General features: G+C 36.2%; 1 protein-coding gene across 1 annotated transcript in view; it reads right to left on the minus strand.

Moving 5' to 3' along the window:
* LOC107312666 (connector enhancer of kinase suppressor of ras 2-like) overlaps window positions 1-18,613 on the minus strand; it is a 177,997-nt gene that overhangs the window by 90,607 nt on the left and 68,777 nt on the right. The window contains exons 3-5 of the mRNA XM_032444201.1: window positions 8,169-8,371; window positions 6,871-6,958; window positions 1,273-1,314 (exon numbers count right to left, since the gene is read on the minus strand). Coding sequence (XP_032300092.1) covers window positions 1,273-1,314; window positions 6,871-6,958; window positions 8,169-8,371 — 333 coding nt within the window. The remainder of the gene's footprint in view (window positions 1-1,272; window positions 1,315-6,870; window positions 6,959-8,168; window positions 8,372-18,613) is intronic.

Consider the following 18,613-nt stretch of genomic DNA (forward strand, 5'->3'; position numbering starts at 1 on the left):
TATATATATATATATATATATATATATATATATATATGTGTGTGTGTGTGTGTGTGTATATACACTCCAAATCCCAGATGATTTTAGGTGCTTTTAGTTCTTTTCAGAACCAGGTTTGCAACAGAGAGATTTTCTTCCTAAAAGTCACTGCATGCTTTCTGAATTTAACAGCACATCAATGTTTTATGATATATTTTAATCCCTGCTGGAAGCAGAGTATGTGTAAAAGGCTTTAAAAAAAAAAGATGTCAGGCACTTGGTAAGAGCTTGTCAAAAGCTTATCTAAACTTGTAAATCCTTCGAGATTTCCCCCAAACCATACATTTTAACTCTATCTCACTGTGAGGACAAGCTTTTTGTTCACGTACCATGAAAATATAAAGTATTAGTACTTAAAGGCCAATATTCAATCAATAACTTTGCATGAGATTCTTCCATTTCCCTTCAGTCATTAGATTTGTTGAGTGCTGGAGGCTTTTACAGTGTTCTGGGTCAGTGACAACCAGAGAAGTTAAAAATGCAAATAGGCAATGGACTGAAAGCATTCCATGCAAGCAATACTAGCAAGAGTATTACACTACAAAAAGTGTACTGTATCATAGTATTGTAAAGCTTCTAAACCAACCTGAGAAAAAAAAAAAAAGTATTCCTCATTAACTATAGTTGGGGAGAGTGAGATGCAGCCTTGCATGCAAAGATAAACAGGCATGAGTACCAGAAAAAAAGTGATTCTTAAGGCTTAAATTAAATAGATGTCCAATTTAGCAAGGCGTAAAAAGACTTGATAGTTCTGAAGTTAATCACATCACCTTCTGGGATCCTCCAATCTTCACAGAATTTGAAGACATTATCTTTTTATTAACATTTTTGTGTAGAATCTATCTATATTTCTTTAGGTTGATTATAAAAGAAAGCACAACATTTTCGAGTTTGAAATGTGGACTACTGGGGTAATAATTAAAGTGGCTGGCAAGAGGTACAGCCTTCTAGTACTAAGCTGGTTTCATGGGCCACGGTCACAAGCTGACTCATAGCTGACCTCTCTTCTTGCTTGTGTTAAATAGTCTATTTTAACTACATGTACATATAAGTATATGTATATTTAACAGTTTAATTTTACTTATGAAAACTTTAAGTTTCAGCAACTGATATGATTCATCATGAATTTAGTCAAATGGTAACTTTATTGTCCTATAGTGGAATTTAATGCTTTAAAAAAAATGATTAAAGAGCATGACATAGGACTGGAGAATACAATAATAGAATACTTACCACGTGAAGAATTTTGTTTTCTGTTTCATACACTGTACAATCCTGTGGGAAAATAAAACAAGCATAATTAATGCATAGTGTTTTAAATTTCCTATTAATAAAAGAATGCTTAATACTATCAACTATCTCTTACAGATGAACCGCAATCCCAAACTCTTCAGTTCTTCACGTCCAGAATGTCACTTCATAAAAGTGACTTTTCTTATGGCTCATTAATTTCAGGGATGATCTATTCTTCCATTATAGTAAAGAAATTTTTCTGCTCAGTACAAGCAGTAAAACACATGTAAAGCAGTAGGGACAGTCACGAAAACGAGAAAAAAAGTAAATGAATATAATTGATCTAGTATCTTGGAAATTCACTGAAACTCAGAGCAGGAGAGGCATTGCCCAGCTCTGCAAGGAAGAATGCATGCTGCTGTACAAGTGGTGTGAAGTGCAAACTGCTATGTCAGACATACCAATAGGTAGGCTGTGCTACTGTAAAGTGCCAGAAGGAGTAAGCAGAAATTATTTTGACAACATTAAAGATGTTAAAGATTATGTGCTTGGTTCATTCTTGCTTCAAGGCCCTAATTATTTTTACTGTGCATGGGACAAGAAACAACCATGGTCTCATTTCTTGGAAGAATTTCTGTAATAGCTCTAATTTGGGGTTTTAGAGGACAGAAGTCACACCAGAAAGGGATGGCAAAAGACTCAGGTTTGCCCATACTGCACACTGGTTCAGAGATATCCAGAGGGTTTCACTGCTTCAGAGTTCCCAAAGTTAGACCTGAAAATACAATCCTAATTGACCTCTATATTTGCTAAAGGCTTGTAACTTTCAGAGCAGCCATTTTCCTATTTTAATTGTCACTTAAAGGAGAGTAACTCTTATCAATCCATAACTTAAAACATTACTCACATCTTTTATTTAACAACACTACAGGCAGACAGAACTACTTATATTTCATGAACCAAAGTATAACATTTCCTAAAAGGTGTCTACTGCCTCTACTACTCTTTAAACTTCGGAAGACTTCCTCAAAACAGTTCCCTCCTGCGAAGCACAGCTATAGCATGAGAGTACTGAATCCTTTCCTACAGAAGAGATTCCAAGTGCACTAAGAGAAAATGCAGCTTCTCCTGCCAGTAAGCACTCCAAACTGCCTCGCCAGCTCTCATGATGTTTTACAAAAATTAAATTAAAAGGAACATAACAAAACCGCAAGCGTGCCAAGGCAAAGTGAGATTAAAATAGAAATGCCTGGAATTCCCCCACAAAGCAGCCACCTTTGAGGCCACATACAGCCCTGTCCCCAGAATTCCAGAACCTTCTGTCACCGAAGGCTTTGTGGTGGGCACTGGTCTGTGACACCAACCAATTGTGTCAAAGGGGGGCTTTTATTTAACAAAATCTGAGGAGAAAATATTTCTGAGGTGTCCCAGCATTTCAGCCATGCTGACAGATGTTATTTAAGTCAATTAATGTTTAATAGCAGTAAAAATAAAGTTGGAAAACTGCTAAATGAGTCATCACATTGGAAGGAGCTTTTTACAGAGCAAGATAAGGACTTCAGTATACACTTCCAGTTTATATTTAAAGTGAAGAAGAGATTTTACTTTTCCTAAAACAAATTTTTAAGTAAATTTTACTTTCTAATACACCTAAAACATCCTCTAACTTAAGTTTCCATAGAGTTATCTTCATTTCCTCTTTTCAGGATCAACATGATAGCAGTAACAGTTACGTGCTTTAAACTTCCCATAAACTAATTCCAACATCCTCACCCCATTTGCTCTCAAAGTAGATTAGCTGCATGATCAGCTTAGGCTGAGACATTCTCTGCAGGAGCCTCTGCAGCTGACTGACAGCTCCCTGCTCCCCTTGTCCATCAGAAAAAGCCCTTGGCTGTGTCCCATCCAAGAAGACCATATCCAGCCCTGCTTTTGTGGGCCACTGTGGTGAGGAGCCCAGGGCAGCTTAACCTGTGTGAACCATGCAGCCTTGTGCACACACCTGGAACACCAGGGGCTGCTTCACCCACATCATTAAGCATTTATTTTGGAGGACTGGCATTTCTGTGGAAGAATTAGTCTCCATGTGAAGACAGTTTTCCGAATGAGAAAGTTAAAACCAGATTGCAAATGACAAGGAACACAGAGGAATTTATATTAGCATTTCATGGTCAAGTATCCCTTTGATGTTTCTTCTGTATTCATGCTGTTATTTTCTTCAAAAAAAAAATAAGAATGCAATTAGTCAGTTTGGTTGGCAATGCCCAAGGCAGTTTCTCTTACATGCTTTACACACTTCAAACAGCATATCCACCATCTCCCTTTAACCCTGCAAGTACCAAGAGAAACACATGATCACAGGAGTGCTTATTGCTTGATTTCAGAGCTAATAGTCCTATCTAAATTATTCCTTTAATTTCTGTGCAAGAAAAATAATATGAGCTTAATTCCAAACAAGCTCAATTACTTCAGGTCAAATAATAGAAGACTTGCATAAAGTAAAACTGAAATTTTACTGTTTTGTAGAGCAGAATTAATGTTAGCTATACTTAGGTTACACACCCAAGATTACATTAGCATTAAGATCGTTAATGGCTTTGGGATTCCTTCCAGAACATATGCATAAAGACTTTTTTTTTTCCTTTTTTAAATACATCATGCCAATTTAACTGAGAGGTTAAAAGCACTTGCAATATTATACTAAAATTCTAAGATATACAGGTCACAACATCTTTCTGATGTTATTTTTTCCTCTTTGTTTTTCCCCTGATACATAGAAATGCACAAGGGACCACATTAGGAAAAAAAATAAAAATAAAAATTCCTTCCAAGACTAACATTTATAGTATTTTGATCTATTCTTTTAGAAAATAAATAATAGTTGCATTCTTTCTCCATCCCCCATGGGCATGAAGATGTTAAAAAATGTATCGTGTTTCTTCAAGCTAAAAAAACTAAAACTAAGCAGCAGTATTCCATTTCTCCTCTGCAAAACAGGAAAGTACAGGAATTATGAAATAATCACTCCTACAGTATTATGTACAAGCCAGTTTCTGCACTGTCCACAGCATTATGACTTGGAAAGGTATCACACCTTCACAACTCTGTTAAGATAAAAGAGCTTGTTTTTGAATATTGATAAAGAGAAAAACCTGGTAGGACTTGCAAATAATCATTGTGCATTCATAATTTTAGTTTGCAATTCTGGAAGAGATCACAAATACTACTGAAATTTGCAGATACTGTAAAAACTGTGAAGGGTAATTAGGCTCCAAAATTAAGATGCCTCAAAGATTTTGCATCTTCCTTCATAATGCTTTCCATTTACAATTTCTCTATTTATTTTAAGGAAATGTAGGTTTTGTAGGTTTGTGAGGGATAAGAAAACTAAGTACAATTAAGTGTTACATATCTAAAGTTTATCTCATTCAGTATAAAAAAAAAAAAAAGTCTGTGAGCATACAGTGACAATAACGGGAAAATGGTGGTAAATACCCAAAAGGTTACTTACAGGAAAAACTCACCCAGTGGAAGCTTTCAGTCAGCTGGGAACCACTGAGGCAATGTCCACCAAGGAGCAATCTCCAAGAGATGCTGCCTTAGTGGTGGTCAGCCCTTAAATGAGGTCTAGAAAAGGTGGAGTCAGGCTCCACCCCTTCCAGGAGCACAGCTAAATTACTCCCACCTGTGTTCCCACAGCTGACCCAAAACTTGCCTCAGCTGATTAATCAGAGATTCGGGCTGTTTTTTCCCATACAGTGAGAATGGTTTCTATTATTTATGCCACTCACTTCACATTTTAGTCTACAGTTAAGACTACGTTTTTTGTCAGGTGAGACATCTTTGCTTTAAGATCAATTTTCCTCAGATTTAGTAACAATAAAGCCATCTTACTCTGAGGGATATTGTTTTATCTATACTTTCCGGTGCTATGTTTTACATACTGTAAAAATATCAGATAGCTATTAAGCAACACAGATCTGAAAACAAGGTAAGAAAAAGACAAACCTGGTCTTGATTTGTAACTAAACTTAAAAATGAACTAAACATTTTTCATTCTGGATTGTCCTGGAGACTGTTCTCTAAGACACATCATTTTTAAGTTGCCAAAATGAAGACAGCTTTTGGAATGAAATGGCATTGAAGAAATAAAACAAAACCCCAACTTATTACTGGCAGAGAAGTGAATTTCATTTGCCAAAAGCAGTCAAAAGAACAGAAGAAATGGAGACCGCAATTTTCTTATTTTCACCTAGACCACTGGGAAAAATTAAACTCACACAAAGAAAGTGCAATATCAGCTGAAGAGAGGACTCAGAATCCAAAATTTTGTACTGCAGAGAAGTTCATTTTGCTTAGTCTGTAAATCAAAAATAGCCTAGTGTTATGAATACTAAAAGAAAGCTTCATAGAGATACATTAATAATTAAATGTCTACATAGGAATTTATAAACAAAGAAAAGAAAAAAAAGGAGTGTTTGTTTTCTACTGCAATAGTGCATAAAGGTATAAAAATCCTCAAAAGGAAAAAAAGCTGAGTATTAGAAATTAATGATAATAACGTAAAAGATGTAGTTATGTGTCAGTCTTGGTGACACAATGTACACACAAAATCTGGTAGATACTTGATATTTTGCTTTTTTTAATGCAAGAAATACCACTGAGGAAAAAGAGATTTCAGAATATTGTGATTTTAGAAAGACTCTTAAGTGAGTTTTATTGCTTGTTTACTCTCAGTCTACATGAAAAACTGCCAGATAAAATCAAGGGGCATGCAATGGACCCCCTTCTACTGGAAGAAGGTCCAGGTTGCTTACAAAACCACACTGAAGCAAGACTTCATCTTGCTTCCCCTTCACTTTTCAACTTTCTATTTTCCTTTCTCCCTTCCTCCCTCCCTTCTTCCCTTCCTTCTTTCCTTCCTTCCTTCCTGGACAGTCCTTTTCTGTACTCTAACAACTTCCACTCACAAGAAGGGAAGCTCAGTGTAAAAATCTGTGTAACTAACTCACACTCCATTTTTCTGTACTTGTGTGTGACTTCCTTTACTTCAGAGGCAGATGCTGAAGATAACAATAGTGACTCTTATTGTTTGTAAAATACGTTGAACTACAGAACCCTTATTTGCTTTATATTTCACTAGCTCAGTGTTAATTACAAACAACTTTTGTGTAACAGGCTCTCTTTTGAGTGAAGAAGACGTAGTACAGTTGCATCTTGATATAAGAAAGAACTTCTCCCTGAAATATTTTTAGTTAAACATATTTTAATCTCTAATGATTTGGTTTTTTAGTATTTAAGCTGTTTCTCCCTGTGGCATTGTTCTTCTATGGCAATAAATAACATGAAATTGTCCACACAAAATAAAAGTGAATTATTTTAAACTACATGCTATTCTTTGATCCATCCAGACACATGATTATAGCCAAAATCTAAAATCTTCCCATCCTCTCACCAAAAGAAAATATGGAAGCAACACAATGGTAATACGCAAAAACAATTTTTTTCTGGTCAAGTAAAAGCTTAGCAATGTTTTTATTATTATGATTTTTGAGCAACTATAAGTACTTGTATATCCTGGAAGATAACCACTCCTACCTGTTGTACAATGGTTGTTAGTTCCAGGCACAGTTGAACAATGTTGTTTTTCAGCAGTGAATATTCTGTCACACTGACAAATGGAGACCTGTGAGAAAGGAAGAATAATGAATATACTTTTCAATAACACAGCTTTACTGATTGGTTTTTTGTGTGTGTGGTTGTTTGGTGTGTTGGTTTGTTGTGTTTTTTTGTTTGTTTGTTTGTTTTGGTCGTTTTGTTTGTTTTTTTTTGAGTCTTCAGTGGCATTTAGAAGATGTATATGATACAGAGATCGGCTGTACACCACAAAAGCATGAATCACCTAATCACGACAATCTCCAGCACAAGCCACATAACTTTCATAAAATATGACTATGAAGCAAGAAACAATGTTGGCTGGAAGGAAGTGGATCTTGGCTAGAACACCAGAAGTTATCATTCTTAACGTCAGTGAAATATGAGTTTCCAAATTATTGTAAGCAGTCAAAATTTCCTTTGTATGGTTCATCAAAAAAGCTTTACTAGTATGACAGCAATCTTCTGCAGCAGTTAGCACCTTAATTCAAAGAGGAAAATAATGCCTCCTTAGTCAATAATAACTTCCTGTGAACTGGGATTTTCTGCAGGCTTTCCACATTCTAACCAAATCTGACCCCATTTGAATTTATAAGAACTGACAAGGTCATAGCCCAAGAGAATATGAATGCTGGCATTAGGTTAGGAAGATGTCACCAGGATTATACAAATCTCATAAAGGAGGGTGATTCACTCTCACTATGACTTCTAAGGTGCCATTTATATATTCAAGAGCACTCAGATTCCAGATAAGTGTCTCCATAGCCATAACTCCAGAAAAATGAAAACAGCACAAATTCCATGATGCAATTTTATGTTTTGGGTTCTGTCTTCATACAGCTAAAATTTTAACTACATTTATCTAGATTTTTTAATCGAGACAGTGATAGAATCAGGTGAAATAGTTTTAAACTAAAAGAGGGAAGTTTTAGATTAGATGTCGGGGTGAAATTTTTCACTGAGAGACTAGTGAGGTGCTGTAGCAGCCTGCCCAGAGAAGTTATGAATGTCCCATCCCTGGAGGTGTTCAAGGCCAGTTTTTATGGGGGTTTGGGCAACCTGATGTAGTGCCCAATTTGGAGGTTGGCAGGGGGATTGGAACTAGATGATCTTTGAGGTCCCTTTCAACCCAAGCTATTCTGTGATTCTATGATGATTCTATGATTCCTTTCCAATTTAAGAGAATACTATCATTTATTTCCATATTCTCATGAGTAGAAGGTCAAAAAAGAGTAAATTACCTGTCCAGCCAGGCTAGTAAGTTCTTGGCAGCACCAATCAGGTCAACTACAGAGGTAAGAAAATCATTTGGCAGTCGTCTGGAGGCCCTGCCATCATAATGGCCACTCCTCCTTCTACCCGTTATAAAATTCTGAAGATTTTTGGCCGAGGCATTCAGCTTGTGAGACAGAGTCCTCAGGTTTTCGGTCTCCAAACCATAGTTCTGAGGGGAAAGAGGAAAATGCAATCAAGTGAAATAGGGTGTCGTAAGCTATATGTGAACAGAACAATGAGGCAAAATACTCTAACTGGTACTTGGCTGAAAGGAAACAAAACTTTTGGGCATCTGGTGTTATATTAAGCAACAGGATCCTTTGGTTGAAACATGCCCATAGTGCTACTGAACACGGTGGTATTTTTGTTCATCTTTCACCCCGCTAATTCTCCACTTAGAGCCAGGTGATAAGTACAAAGATTTCAGCTCTAATACTTTAAATAATTAACTCAGATTCACAGTGAAAATCTCCAACTGAACTGAACCAAGATCTCTTCCTGCCACAGAAGAATGTAGCATAAGAAAAAATTTAATGAGCACTTAAACTAAATCATCTTTCACCATATGCACTGATTGACATTATTAATTTCAACAGTGTTTGTTTTAAAGGATGACTGTTCATCAATACTGCATGTTAATTTTACTCACTAAACTTCTTCTTCAAAACAAAGAATAAAGAGCAGCAAGCAATACGCAATCTTGTTGGATGACAATATTGATATTTGTACAAAGATTAAATGTTTCCAACAACAAAAAGAGAGAATGCATTGAATGACAACAAGCATATGAGATGAACGGTATGAAAATCAAACAAAATATAAACAAATGGTAGGTGAAGTTACTTGCTAAATTTGGATCAGTTCTTACTGGCGCACAGGCTGATGCCTTCTCAGCCAGCTATTCTCCCTCTCAGATAATTACTGAAAAATAAATGAAGTTCTCTACTTCCAGCTTGTAGGACAAGGCATGGAAACACTTTGCTATGTTCTTAGCTCAATGCAAAGATCTGACTTTTAAAAAGAATTTTAAACACTAGGGACAGAATTCATTTCAGTGTTATGCACATACTATGCCTAAAGCATCCCAGTCAGTCAATGAGGTTTGGAAGCATCACATAGAACACTAAGTTGTGAAGCAAATGAAAATTACATTGGCTTAGTTACAGAGAAGAACAATTCTCTTAATCTTTTTTCCAAAACAAATATCATACAGTTAACAACAGTTTCACTGAAGGAAAGCTCTCTATTTTCAAAAAGTTTATATTTAAAAAGCATGTTGTATTTGATATTTGCATGCCATCTGTTTAATATTTGCAGCTAATCTTTCTTTTATTAAAATACTCAATGAGTTCCCTCCCCTCTATTTTTCTACTCATGCCAAGATGATGACTAAGTGGATGTATTGGGATGCCTTTACCAGCTTGCAAACTGTACTAAGCAGTGTTCAGTTTCCCCTAAGGAAGAGTTTGATTTTGCATTCTCAACAACATTTCTTTAATGATGATAAATCAGATCATCCTGCTTTTATTTCCAAGTCATGCCTTGGTTATCCCTGTGGTAACAAGCAGAAAATGTTTCTCCAAATAATTCATTATAGCATAAAACCTGTCAATTTACTTTCAATAAACGTCAAGAGGGAAAGGAAACAGCTGGACCACAGAGTCCATGAGATGCCAGTGTACTTGCACCAGACTACAAGTCAAAATTTTGAAGAATGTGGGCTGGTTCATATCAGTGTAATCACCTGGAGTGAATTTTACAGACGTGATTCAAGTCACTGGAAAACACAAAATGTATTTGAAGAAATCCACTCACTAAGCAAGATTTGTAATCTCAAAGTTTACTAATTAGCATGCCAATGGTAACTTAATTAAGGAAAATATAAAGTCTTGAATGTAGAATGGACTAAGAATAAATAAAATGTCCATAAAGATAATAGAAGATGAGAGGTAATTTTTCATCACAGTAAAAGTGCTGATGCAAGCTGGAGATTTAATTGAGATCTATTTAGTAAGGTACAATAAAAAGAAAAAGATAAAATATTATAAAAATGACAGTGAATTAACATCTCTGTAGAAGACACATTGTAGCACTCTAAATTTAAGCTTCCCTCAAATCTAAGATCTTCAGGTAAATGAAACAACCACAGACAACTATAAAATTGGAAAAGGAAAGATTAAAAATAGTCTTTTAATGTATCACTGCCAAGCACTTCATCCCCATTTACTGCATTAGAAAACTGCTGAAGGAAGTTATGGCTCCCTTAGTCCTTCCCAAGGAGGGAGAAAAAAAAGATGTCCCAGAAGACACAAGAGCAAACAGGTGTTTACACACTCAAATTTGATCTGACTCCATTATGATTCAGTGATTGTACTTAAAAAAAAAAAAAGATGGAAAAGAAGCTGTTTAAGAGAATCAATAAGTAGGTGGGTAGCCCTATTCTGTATATATGATGCTACAAGTGCTTGGATCTCTTCTAATTCCCACAGGCATCTCATCTGCGTGATGCCAACAGGTAGTCTAAAACCTGCCAAACTAAATCATTATCACAGCTATCATGTTAGATCTCAGTTTTCACAGCTACATATTCTGCTCTCACTATGTTAAGTAGGTACTGCTGCTGAGAGATACTGTAGATATGTTTTGAGCCTATAAAATTCTGGCTTCTGACAGGTGATTTCTCTCTTGCACAATAAATCCTAGATATTAATCCGGCTTTAAAAAAACTAAATAAAGAAATACAAACGAGGCCACATTCTCGAAAAGGTTTCAAGACAGTGCCATTAGCACAGTTAGAATTATTTCTTCTGAAACAAACAAATAAAAAAATCTTCACCAAAATAAAAACAAACCAAATCAAGGTTTCCTCCATTCCTTGTTTCTATTTCATGATGCTTAAGGCTATTAGATACTCCTTTTGTTTATTGATTTATTGATTACTCTATTAGTGGCAGTGGACACACGGGTTCAGATGAGAAATACTGATTGCTGAAGTGACCCCAAGCAATGTGTCATTAGAACTACACAACTATGCACAGTTCCAAATCTACTTAAAAACTTGGTCACAGGACAGCTCAGTGAGAACAAAGTCCAGATGAGCCCAGCACACTCCCTGTCAGCAAATCAGGACTCACAGGTATATTGCAGGAAGTGTAACTGCAGTGAGAAAGTAAGAGCCAATTCTGAACACAAAACATGAATGGCAAGACTATGAGAAGTTTACCTGTTCAAAGAGTGAGCTACTTTTTACATCTACTTCATATGGTATATGATAGCATTATTACCTTCACATAAAAAGTTACAGGAAGATGATCTGATTTGTTCAATGACAGAAAGATTTAATAGTACATTTTAGTTCAGCAATTCCTGGTGCCAAATCATCTTTTATGAAGCTTAACACATAAGGCATTCAGAACAGCACAACTTAAACACTAAGCTGCACTCACATTTGCATGTTTAATACATAGGGTTAAGAATCCCCACAATTTATCAGTGCAACCCAGCTGCGCTGGCTGCAGCTGCCAGGTCTCAGTTCCAGAGGTCAGCAGAAACAGCTCAGGACCATTAACAAACCCACAGAGATGTGCCTTTGCCTCTGTGGGTACTATTTTGTCCCTAATACCAAAACACTCTCAACACTTCAGACTACTCCTGTCCCAGACTGCCCCAACAGCAGCATGTCTGGACTCACTGTGTGCTCCACTCCTTCTCAGAACCAGGTTTCCCAACTGCTTTCAACTGATGTATTTGTGAACTGCCATAGAAAGATGCTGCTATGCCCTATTTTCAAGTCCCAGCACTGATGGATAGTGAGCTGGATTGCAAATTTAATTCAAAACTCCAGTTTCAGCCACATAATCCCACTACAAACTGGCTTTTGACCAGACCTATTCTCAGATGGCACAAACTGACTTAAAGGTACTGTGGACTTGCAAACACTGAAGCAGCTCTTCAGGGATGCTCTGCAGAGAAGCAGAGCTGCTCCTTCCAGGCTGCCCCATTTGCCTAAGGCTTCCCTGGGCCACTCTGCTATGTGCTGGGCCCTGAGCTGATGAGGAAAGAAAATCCCCAAGAACAGTAATGGGAGACTGGAACCTCCGTGGGCGAAATGCCACATGGGATCCCACAGCTCCCAGCTGTCTGCATTGCTGTGCGTGTAGCTCCAGCAAGAGCCACAGCTTCTCAGTGGAAACCACAGCGCCCACAACAGCATGTTCATTATTTGATATTGAGAGGCGGTAATCACAGCTTATTTAATTAAGCATAAAACCAAAACCACATGTTTTTAGCATAAATTGTTCTGATATTTGAATACAGTGAGAAAAATAGGTGCAGTTTGTTAGTTTTCATTGTTGCTGTTTTTAATTTCCCTTTCTGGATGTGTATTTTTAAAGGTTAAAACCCTCATAAAACTCCATCATAAAATATTCCTTTTTGTAAACAATTCTTTGATTTCATCATGTAGACCCTGCTCAGAATTTTTCAATTTTTATTTTTTAATTGTTCTGTTGATGATATGAATGAACAAAGGTTACCAAACTAGCAGGAGCCCAGAGCCTGTCAGGCGTTGTATCTCAGTCAGGCGTGTCAATGTTTTCTCTTTAAGAAGAATTTGCAAACTGAATCTCCTTTATGCACATAGCAAATGGAAGGAGGTAAAATAATTTTTTTCATGTAAATCACAGAGGACCTTCTCTTGAAATGATCTGAACAAATAAACGAGTTTTACTGTTGCATTAGGATACTAAATTAAAAGTGTGTATAAAACCTCAGTTCCACAGAACATGACCTATTTTTAAGTATTTATTATAGATTTGAGATAAAGTGCTAAAAGATCCAGATTGGTATTTTATGTGAACAGTTGTGACGTAGATTGAGCTGAAGGAAAGAATAAATTACACCCTGTAATTAGCATATTAAATTTGATAGTATTAAAGATCTGCTGCAGTGGTTTGCAGGCAGGAAGAAAGGATTTCACATGCAGTCTGCTAAAAGTTACTGCTTTGGCACAACTAGTGCTTATAGCATGCTGGGGTCTGCCACTTAATATCTGATGTACTGTACATATAACTAGATACGTATATATTGTGTGTAGGTCGCTCTGAAAACAATGCCCCCTATGTACTTCCATGGAAACTACAACAGATACAAACAGAAACAAAGAGCACAAAAACACTATACGATAGTTACAAAACAGTATTTTTCAGCACAGTCATGACCAGCAGTGATGAACAAGGCCTGCGTGCCTCGCTCTTACAAATCAGTGCCAGTGGAGATGACCGCTGTTGCTGTTACCACTGCTGAAATGCCACATTCACTGCCTCACTGCGCTCGCATAAGCTGTCTTGACTCCATCAACGTTCAGCAAGTGTCAATGAATGTCAATGGGTGCCATTTTTTCTACATGGGGAAATTCAACTACCCCCTTTGCTTCCTACGCACTTCCACGTCACACACCTTTCTGTCAGACTGTCCCTCTGCTGCCATTTGACACAACACATCATGGGCTATTTGCATGAAGGTTCAGCCCCTACTGCCACCCTGCCTCTGCCGTTGTGAGCAAACATCATGAAGTAGGAAACACTACTTTCAGAGCAGTCCTCACAAACACACAAAGGGGGACATAAATATATTTACATATATATATACACACATATATATATGGCTCTGGGGTGTGAGGAGAATGTGTTGCACTGGCTACTGTTTGCTGATTGTCTGTGTCTGTTGGCTCAGAGCAGAGCTGTTTTTCAACCAAAGACCTGTCTGCAAGTGACCTTGTAGCATGAGACCCAGGAACCTTCTTTGTCTTGAATCAACACAAAAAGCTCAGTGGAGATCATGAGTTGGGATATAAATTCAGGTCTAGAGTCTAAAACTTAACACGCTCCCTGAATGCTAAAGAAGGGCAATGCTCATAATGAAATGCAAGTCTTGACAACACTTAATGAAAAGTTAAAAAAAAATGCTAAGAAACGATGTTCTAGGAAATGTGTGTCAGCTGTAGCTCACACAGTGCCAGATTTGTCACTGCACAGTAGTATTTTAAATTGGGTAATGATCATGATCACATATTTGGCGAGCAAAGGAGTAAGACGTGTGAATAATAGGCAATTGAACCCAACATGACCTAATTCTCAGAATGTCTTATCACTAACCACCACTTCTGCACAGTTTAACTTCTCTGTCTGGAGTAAATGTCTAGTGGAATTAGTGCTGTAATAGCTATTCCAGTTACTTTCTAGCAAGGAGACACTGTACTGCACACTTAAATGTATTAGCACACAAAATGATACCTGTTCTAAAACTATATTAGGGTCATTTTCCCAGATTACAAAGGATATCTAGCTTACTAAATAGCATGTGCTTTGTTCTGAGCTATGGAAAGGAAAAATATAGGTCACCTCTGGATGCATGCTACTTAAACTAAAATATCAAGTAATTTGTATTTTTTGAAAGTATAGAAAATCCCACCACCTGCTGTTTCACTAACTGTAAATAAATTCCCCTATTGATAAAATACACCTTTGTTGCTGGAGACTGCAGTTCAAGAAGAATATTATCTTAATTTGGCTCAGAATTTTCTTGAAAGATTTCATTCCAAATCAGTAAATTAAAAACAATATAATAAAAACAATCCTTATCACCTTTAAGATAATATTTGACTATCATTTTACTATGGCTGTCAAACTGCAGTAGTAAAATTAAGTTTATGTACACAGAACACAATGATATTTCATTATGAAATTCATTCAGTATGAAATGCATCAATTTAACTATGGTAGTACTACACAAATATGTAAGATCATAACACAAATTAGAGTATATTATCTGAAACACCTCAGTTCTTTTCTCTGCATAGCTTTCCTCCCCCTGGTGCTCTCTTCCATTATAATTATCTGAAGCAAATTGTGTCATAATTCTTTCTTGCATCCTAAGTGTATAACTTGGAACTTGTCACAGTGCTTTTCAGCACTTCATATGCCGTCCTACCATCTTGTAATAGATACATTAATTACAAGTAAATATGAAAACCTTATTTTAAAATGAAACTATTGCATTATATTTTAACCCCCAGAGGAAGCTTTGGTGTTTCCATTGTCATTTGTATGTATAATGTAATCAAGAATTTTTAATGTACAAGAGGATAGGACTAAAGATATTGCATTATCAGTCGCTTTACATGCTCTACTATTCACTTGGAACCGTCTTCCAAACCACTGAAACAGCCACTAGTCTATGATGTGTTGTTTCACAAAAACATTGAAGTACAAAACTTCTTCTAAGTAAAGGTTTTCCCTCAGAAGGGAAGTCTCATGTCTCATTTCAGCTGGGAAGAGATGCACGGTCATCTATACTGAGTTATTTCTGTGGAGGCAATGAACCTTTTCTTTCAGAAGCAGAAGAGACTGAACCTTACCCATGCTTAAAATAGCACTTTGGTTTATCTCAGAGAGCTGATGCTTTTACTCCTTTTCTTTGAACTTCAGCAGCATGCCTCTGAGCATTTCTTAACTGCTCTTTGCTGTACTTTAATTCACATTTTCTGCTCAACTCCATCTTCACAAGGGGTTTGGATTTAAACTCCCATTAAGTGAATTTGCATTTTAAAAAAAATAAAAATTCTCCACTTTAAAAAGCATTTCATATTTTCTCATATTTTTCAGCAAAACAGCCTCATAACCACAGTGATGTAAAACTGTGACTGTACTACACCACCCATATATCATTTCTCTGTCAAGCTGACATCTGTGTATATTTAATAGCTTCAGTGTCATATCTCAGAAAATATACCAGCAAAGAAATAAAGCTGTGGCAGCATTTCTGTTCTGATATGCACAAAAGCAAGACCCAGAAGGATGGAGGAAAGTTGGTCTGTTTTGTGGCTTTGCACATCACAAGATAAATTGTTTCCAATTACTTTACTTCAGTATTAAGGAAGACCTAACTGCATATGGCTTCAATTAAAACCCATATGTAAGCCAGACCTCTGTGATGGCTTGACCTCTTCCATATGTGCTATGCAGAATATGCTGACTGTGGATGCAGTGATAAATAAACAAGACCAAAAGATGACCCAGTAGATATTCCCTCCAAAGCACATTAGTCTGTGATCCACTATTTTTTAAGCTGATTATCAACTCTTCCCTGCACTCATGGTTACCAAGTTTCCATGTTACAACCAAAATATTAAATCTTATTTTAAGGATATCTAAACTACATACAAATTCTTTATTATATTTTCTATTGCAGATCCAGGAAGCTCCACTGGCTTTATTTCATGGGCAGAATATCTTGAGCTCCTACCATCTCCTTACAATACTCCCTAGCCTATATCGTTTCTCTGCCCCTCTCAACAAAACCTAATGAAGCCACAGATGTGGAGCACACTGTTCAATAATCATAAACCTTTATTATATTTTACTAAAATCTTGTGACCAATAAATCTTTGTTATTTACTCATAATAATCATAATTTTGTGGAAGAACCAAATGTCCAATAATACAAAGTTTTATTTTAACCTTTTTAAACTACCTCTTGAAATGAATTATGAGTGCAAGATTGCAGAGGATAAGTGATGCACTATGTGGCACATAATTAGGATTGTGAACAGCAGTGAAACATTCAAAGTTCAAATAATGATTGATAGGATTGCTTTTTGGAAATACAATGTCAGAACTGAGCATTACACTCCCTGCATCTCCTTCCCACTGAGAATTTCTGTGGTACATTGCTACTTGTGCAACACAACATGCATTGAATCAGTATGGCTTGCAAATCAGCATCCTGAAGAAGAAAATAAATTATTGCTTTCTGCAAGGGAAAGAAAATTTTACTATTGAGATACATAAGCAATAAATAAAAACTGATCCTTCCCCATGAGGAAAGACACAATCTTAGAAATAAAAAATCCATTTTCTAAAGTTCCTAATACTGGTTTTAAACAATTATTTAAAAGTCCACATAAATAGTAGTGTTATTTTTTTTCATTACAAGACTAAAAATTAAGAGCGTACTTCACATGGGCCATTGCAAAGACAAGAATTTATTTGGTGTTTAAAACTTGAAATACTTCACTGAGATTTTAATTTATTTATAAAATACATATATATATTTGCGGATTTTTTTCAGTTAAGGAGAAAAAGCTTGTGTCTTCATGCAACAGTTTGTTGTTCTCCCTTCATGCTCCAAAAAATTATCTCGTACCCCCTAAACTTAATATACTTTCCTTCTACTATTTAATGTAATTACCTGAGTCTGAATCGATATTTCATTAGCTGGATCCAGTCAGTGTACTGCAAATTCCAGCTTTAAGCTTTTGACCACCAGCAGAAACTACTGCAATACAGGCAAACTAGTACTTCAATAATTGAAGTTTAAGCTGGTAATTTCAGCAGGATAATAGATTTATTTCTTAAAATGTTCAATGAAATAGTAGACAATGTTATACAATTACAATGTAATTCACAAAACACATACAGGTTTCTGAAAGAAAGCATGAAGGCCTTCTATGCTGAAAGTCTTGATTTTAGAGAAACTGCATATTTCCCTCAATACAACCTAGTTAAAAATATTATTTCTGTGTTTGCAATGAAGATTAGAAGATAAGTGATGCTGTCATGAATCACTACAGACCTTATAGATTCACTGAGTTTAACTCTTTGGTACATAATGATGTTGTTTCGGGAGCATTTTCATGTAATTGCAGCAAGATCTGTACTTGTATACCTCAAAAATGGAGCATGAACTTTTGAAAATCTTGCAAATAGTATAGAAGAACCATTTCTAGTGATTCTTATTGTAACAATTACTCGCAGTCATCAGTGAGCATAATTTAATATCTTTATATATGTAAGGGTCTATTGGGTATGTATAACATACAAGCCAACAGAACACGAAACTCAAACAGCCCTTCTTTGCCCCTGCAGATTTTCCTCCTCTCATATGTGAAGAAATCAAACAAGAAAGATAAAGCCTATCTGAAGCCACTGACAGAAGCCTCAGTGCACATATGGATACCTGAGCTCAGTAAATTAACATGGATATGCATCAATAAACAATAATTATGTTTTACAACAGCCAATAAAGAGCAGAAGCATGATGGACTCCCACTGTCAAAGCTTCACTGCATTCAACTACAGAAAAGTTTTCATTAGACCAAAATTTAATGCACCCACCAAAAATAAACAAACCCTAAACACAGCCTACAGCCAAATCTCAAAACAAGGTATCTGTCTAGTACTAGGTCCTTTTCAACACAGGCCATTCTATGTTTCTATGACCTTTAAAGATCCCTTCTTCTACGATTCTGTGATTATATGAATATTACAAGGATCCTTATTTTTAATTCACTCAGGACCTGAATTGTATAATAGAATCATAGAAATGACACTGAAAAAAATTATACTTAAAA

This window comes from Coturnix japonica, chromosome 4 (assembly GCF_001577835.2).
Source record: "Coturnix japonica isolate 7356 chromosome 4, Coturnix japonica 2.1, whole genome shotgun sequence".
Lineage (NCBI taxonomy): Eukaryota > Metazoa > Chordata > Aves > Galliformes > Phasianidae > Coturnix > Coturnix japonica.